At 40.9% G+C, this 6729-nt stretch overlaps 1 protein-coding gene across 1 annotated transcript in view; it reads right to left on the bottom strand.

Annotated features, from left to right (window-relative positions):
- LIN9 (lin-9 DREAM MuvB core complex component) overlaps positions 1-6729 on the bottom strand; it is a 92369-nt gene that overhangs the window by 81081 nt on the left and 4559 nt on the right. Inside the window, exon 2 of the mRNA XM_023513901.1 lies at positions 197-229. Within this exon, the coding sequence (XP_023369669.1) occupies positions 197-229 (33 nt within the window). The remainder of the gene's footprint in view (positions 1-196; positions 230-6729) is intronic.

Raw genomic sequence — 6729 nt, 5'->3', positions numbered from 1 at the left:
GGGATTCGAACCCGCCACCTTAGGTGTATGTGGCTGGCGCCTTAGCCCCTTGAGCCACAGGCGCCGAGCCTGAAAACCAATACTTAAAAGCTACAATCAATCATAACTTAGAAGGAAAAGAGAAACACTATACCCAAATTAAATTAATGAATTAAATTTTTAGCTATGGTACACATAAAACCTCTAGAATTCTTACCTTTTAAACTGACAAGGGCTTTTGCTGAAGAACCTGCAATTAAAAATAAATCAATAATTATTTCATAATCAAGGTGAGAAATAAAAACTTGGTTTGGAAGTAAACATGATCCCACCTTTTTTCTCCTTACCTGTTATCATTAAAGGCAAACATAATCTGTTTAGTTTTACCAATGTTGAATTTGAAGTGATGATATGTGCAATTAGAAATAACTAACAATTCAAGCTGTAGACCAGAATAGGGTAAGGAAGAAATGCAGAAAAAATAAGGAGCTTTGTTAAAGTTTTGAGAACTGGACACTATTTCAGGAGAGGAAAATGGAGAAAGAGAGAAAAGAGAAAGAATAGGGACAGAAGAAATTTGGGGTTTTCATCCAGAAGTGCTCTGGTGCTGGAGGAATAGGGAAAGGAAACTGACATTTATTGAGACAAAGACTAGAAGTAGTAATAGAATGGAGAAAACAGACAATGGGAATGATCCAGGGAGTGTCATAGCAGGCAGTAAGTTCCCTGAACGTCTAGAATGCAGGTATATGCAACACTTAAAGACTCAAGCTGAAAAGGGGAGCTCACAATAGCCATGAGGGGCTAGAATAAAGTTGGAGGGGCTCACTGTGTAAAACAAACTCTACCAGGAAGTTCTTCACACATGCAGAATCTGTTCTATTAATAAATAACAATTTAAGGGATTTTGTTGCAGGTAACCCAATTTGAGAAATACTAGGCTATATATAGATCCTGATGTGAATAAAGGACATGGGGGAAGTAGGAGAATCAATAGGGGAAGAAGGTTTTTGAGAGAAGGAAAGCATACATTTAAAACTGAGGCTAGCGGGTTCAAACCTGGGTTAGGCCAGCTAAACAATGACAACTGCAACAAAAACAGCCAGGCAAGGGCAGCGTCTGTGACTCAAAGGGTAGGGCACAAGCCCCATATACTCGAGATAGCAGGTTCAAACCCAGCCCCCAGCCAAAAAAAATAGCCAGGCACTGTGGTGAGCACCTGTAGTCCCAGCTGCTTGGAAGGCTAAGGCAAGAGATGGCTTAAGCCCAAGAGTTGGAGGTTGCTGTGAGCTGCAATATCACAGCACTCTACTGAGGGCGACATACTGAGACTGTCTCAAAAAAAAAAAATTTCAGAACTGGATGTAAAGAAGTCCAAGTCATTTGAAAAATAATAATTAAGGGGCCAGGCGCAGTGGCTCACACCTGTAATCCTAGCACTCTGGGAGACAGAGGTGGATGGATAGCTTGAGCTCACAGATTTGAGACCAGCCTGAGCAAAATAGCGAGACCCCATCTCTACTAAAAATAGAAAAAAACTGAGGCAAGAGGATCACTCGAGCCCAAGAGTTGGAGGTTGCTGTGAGCTATGATGCCATAGCACTCTATGCAGGGTAGCAGCTTGAGACTCTGTTTCAATAAATAAATTAATAAATAAGGATTGATCACCTGTGGCTCAGTGAATAGGTTGCCAGCCCCATATACCGAGGGTGGCAGGTTCAAACCCGGCCCTGGCCAGACTACAACAAAAATGGCGTTGTGGCGGGTGCCTGTAGTCCCAGCTACTCAGGAGGCTGAGCCAAGAGCTGGAGGTTGCTGTGAACTGTGTGACTCCATGGCACTCTACTGAAGGCAATAAAGTGAGACTCTGTCTCTACAAAAATAATAATAATAATTAAGGATGATCTCAGGAGATGAAATAAAAAAGAACATGAGGCTCGGTGCCCATAGCTCAGTGAGTAAGCCACATACACCAAAGCTGGCAGGTTCGAACCAGCTGAAACAACAATGACAACTGCAACCAAAAAATAGCCGGGCATTGTGGCAGGCACTTGTAGTCCCAGCTACTTGGGAGGCTGAGGCAAGAGAATCGCTTAAACCTAAGAGTTTGAGGTTGCTGTGAGCTGTGACACCACAGCACTCTACCGAGGGCGACATAATGAAACTCTGCCTAAAAAAAGAAAAATATGAACCAGATTATAAAAATAAGAGAAGATAGATCTGTCCTCCAGGGTGTTTAATAAAAGTAGTAATGATTTACAATTTATATAAATGGATATCAAATGTTATCAAACAGATAAAGTATGGCAGTCATGGCTATGGAATATTTCACCTCAAATCCTTAAATAATATGCATCTCAGATCCCCTAAACCTCACTGTACTCTGCAGTAAGAGGCTTGCAGAAGAGATACTTGTTAGCATTAAAGCCACTCTAGTTTTCACTCTACTCTCTCGCCTAGATATCTGCACGGCAAATTGAAGCTTAATGACCAAAGGCAGTAGCAAAGTAAGGTGACCAGACGTCCCGCTTTTGGCGGGACAGTCATGATTTTTAACAATTTGTCCCGCATCCCACAGCATTTTTAAAAAGTCTCAATTTTTGGAAAGAATGCACGACAAGCTAGGGAACGGTGGGAGAACGGGAAGGGAATATACGGTATTTGGCTGCCATGTGGCTATTTCACCAGGATATGAGTTTTATATTATTTTTGTTACTTTTATAATGTTAAACTTTAATAATAATAAATAATTGTTGAGAACTGCTTATCAAAGTTTGCATTGTTTATCAGTTGCAAGAATTTGACCACCATAGTTTGGACTTAATAAACAATGGCATTTTTTGGCATCGGCAACCATGAGAACATTTTGTAACTGTCTCTCAGACCATACACATCGTACTGCCTGCTAGTGCTAGTTAAACAAGTTATGTCAACAAATCAGCTATTCAGATAATTTAGGTAAGTCATTTATTTATTTATTTCATGAATTTAGCAGACAGTACTCATATTATTTATATTTTATAGTGGCTGCAAAAAGTCTAGCACCAGCCTTGAAAGTGACACTTACGACTTACGAGGTATCATTATTAAAAACATATATTGATAAGGAAAAGGTTAAGTCTTGGACATCAGCAAAAATCACAATAGAGAACAAATGGTTAGAAATATTGCATCATTTTGAAACAAACCATGTTCCATACAATAATGCACTAAAAATTGTGGGATACACACAGTCCTTACCAGGAACTAATGCTGCGACTGAACGCGTTTTTTTCTATGGTAAATAAAGTGTGGACATTAGAAAAGTTACAATTAAGTGTTGAGACTTTGAAAGCCATTTTATGTGTGAAATAAAATTTAACAAATTCTTGTGAAAAATTTCATGACCTTTTAAACGACAGCAATCTACTAAAAAAAATTCACTCAAATGAGAAATATGCCAAAGAATAAAATAATACTATACATAATTTATTTAATGTATTATATTTGTAAACTGTACTTATGTTGAAATTTTAAAAAATTACAATACTATTTTTGCATTCTATGAAAATTTTTGTTGCTCCATATAGACAAAATTTTTAATTAAGAACACACATGGCTCAGCACCTGTGGCTCAAGCGGCTAAGGCGCCAGCTACATACACCTAAGGTGGTGGGTTCGAATCCCCAGCCCAGGCCCGCCAAACAACAATGATGGCTGCAACCAAAAAATGGCCAGGCGTTGTGGCAGGCGCCTGTAGTCCCAGCTACTTGGGAGGCTGAGACAGGAGACTCGCTTGAGCCCAGGAGTTGGAGGTTGCTATGAGCATGATGCCATGGTACTCTACCCGGGGGGATAGCTTGAGGCTCCATCTCAAAAAAAAAAACAAAAAAAAACACACACACACTTGTCAATGGTGTCCCGCTTTACCAATGTTAAAATCTGGTCACCTTATAGTCAAGTCATAGGGAAGTGGGAGAAGAATGCCATAAAATCTTGCTAAAAAGCCTCAAATAATACAATATAGCAGTGAAGCAATAATACTAGACAATGCACACATCCAGGTAACTAACAAGAGAAATACAGTTCATTTGATTAAAAGTAGTAACCATTCACTCATTCCAGTCAATATGTACCAGGTGCTAACTGCTCTAGGCAATGGGGATACAACAGCAAGCAAAACAATCCCCTATAAATTCTCTGTTCTGATGGAATTTACATGCTAGTGACAGGAGACAAACACCCATCAGGTGATGATAAGCTCTATGGGAAAAAATAAAGCAGGATAACAGGAATAGGTAGGTGCGGTGAGGGAAAGGCAGTCCCTGAGTTACAAACATCTGCCTGATGTACAACTTGCACTTATGAATGGAGACTGTTTAATGAGTAAATGTACCTGTTCCAACTTACATACAAATTCAACCTAAGAACAAACCTACAGCCAGGCATGGGGGCTCACACCCGTAATCCTTAGGCAGGTAGACTGCTTGAGCTCAGGAGTTTGAGACCAGCCTGAGCAAGATCAAGACCCCATCTCTAGGAACACTAGAAAAATTAGCTGGGTGTTGTGGCAGGTGCCTTTAATCCCAGCTACTAGGGAGGCTGTGGCAAGAGGATTGCTTGAGCCAAGAATTTGAGGTTGCTGTGAGCTATGACTCAGGGTGACAGAGTGAGACTTTGTCTGAAAGAAAAAGAACAAACCCACAGAACCTATGTTGTTTGTAACTGAGACTGCCTGTATAAGCTGCTCCTGATCAGTATCTCTGAAAGACAATATTAGTAGCGATCTGAAAGAAAAGGTATAAGCCATATGCTATCTACTCCTCTTTCACGAAGGCAGGAACCTTGGGGACTTTGACCTAGCACACTTTAGCCTTTTTTTCTTTTCTGGGAGGCAATATAGCTTGATAGTTAAGAGAATGCATTCTAGGTTGAGACTATGTTTGAATCTTGGCTGTGCCACTTTCTTGAATGATACCTTAAGCAAGTTACTTAACCTATCTGTGCTACTGTTTATTCATTTGTAAGACTAGGATTAAATGAGTTAATACATGAAACAGTGCTTAGAACAATGCACACAGTACATGGTTAATTTTTGATACATTTTCTGTATTTTTGATACAAAAGCTGTTACCCTGTCCTACTGACTATTCTTCACATATAGGCAAGAGAACACAGTGAAAGCTAGAGTGGCTGTATGCTATCAGATATCTGTTCTGCAAGCCTCTTAGTGAAGAGTCAAGTGAGGTTTAAGGGATCTGAGATGCATATTATTTAAGGATTTGAGACGATATGTTTCATAGCCATGACTATCATATTTTATCTGTTACTTCTCCCTTATAGTGCCTACTGTTAGTATTTTGAGGAATCAAAACAACTATTAGGTTAAGAACATGAATTTTATAGCCAAGTGAATCTGATTAAATTAGAATCCTGCTCTAACCATGTATGTCCATTCTCCCTTTCAACAAATATTTACTGAATGCCTGCCATAAACACTATTTTAGGGGACAGGGTTATCCCAAGGAACAAAACAGACAAAGCCTCTACTCTTACTGGAGAGTTTACATTCTAGTATAAAAAGACATACTTTTTTATACTAAATAGTATAAAAAAGCCACCCTGGTTGGGTGGCTCTCGCTTGTAATCCTAGTTCTCTGAGATGTCAAGGCAGAAGGATTGCTTGAGCTGAAGAGTTGGAGACCAGCCTGAACAATTGCCAGACCCCAGTCTCTATCAAAAATTGGGAAAATTAGCTGGGGCTGAGGACTAACACCTACAGTCTCAGCTACACAGGGGACTAAAACAGGATGATCGTGCCACTGCATCCTACCTGGGGCAATAGAGTGATATTCTGTCTCAAAAAAAATAAAGAAATAAAATAAAAGAGGTTTATAATAAACAAGTACATAAAATAATAATTATAGCTCATGATAATTGCTATAAAGGAAATAAAAAGGGGCTCAGCGCCTGTGGCTCAAGCAGCTAAGGTGCCAGCCACATACACCTGAGCTGGCGGGTTCAAATCCAGCCCGGGCCGGCCAAACAACAATGATGGCTACAACCAAAAAAATAGCTGGCGTGTGGCAAGCGCCTGTGGTCCCAGCTACTTGGGAGGCAGAGGCAGGAGAATCACTTGAGCCCAGGAGTTGGAGGTTGCTGTGAGCTGGGTTGCCACAGCACTCTATCCAGGGGGACAGCTTGAGGCTCTGTCTCAAAAAAAAAAAGGAAATTAAAAGGGTAATATCAGTGTAGGGCAAGTTACTTAACATTAGGGAAGTCAGCTCTGAGGAGGTAAATCTGAAAGAAATTAGCCATGAGAAAGCAGGAAAATCAAAGCAATATGTCTGGGCAAAAGAAACAGCAGGTTAAAAAGTCCTGAGAAATTTGGGGTGGCAACTGGGGCTAAAAAAAAGTCCTAGAAATTAGTTTAGCATATTCAAGGAGTGGGAGGCACTGTGCTTGGGAAGTAGCCAGCAAAGGAAGAGAGGCATGCAAAAAGGTCACAGAAAAGCCAGGTGTTACACATGTAACTGGCAATCCAATTATGAAGAAAAAGAGGGTGCCAGCTCGGCGCCTGTGGCTCAAGCGGCTAAGGCATCAGCCACATACACCTAAGGTGGCGGGTTCAAATCTCCAGCCCGGGCCCACCAAACAACAATGATGGCTGCAACCAAAAAATGGCCAGGAGTTGTGGTGGGCGCCTGTGGTCCCAGCTACTTGGGAGGCTGAGGCAGGAGACTCACTTGAGCCCAGGAGTTGGAGGTTGCT

This window comes from Otolemur garnettii, unplaced genomic scaffold, assembly GCF_000181295.1.
Source record: "Otolemur garnettii isolate 467f Iridium unplaced genomic scaffold, OtoGar3 scaffold00045, whole genome shotgun sequence".
In the NCBI taxonomy this organism is placed as follows: Eukaryota; Metazoa; Chordata; class Mammalia; order Primates; family Galagidae; genus Otolemur; species Otolemur garnettii.
Note: the sequence above shows the minus strand (reverse complement) of the source record. Positions and strands in the feature narration are given on the sequence as shown.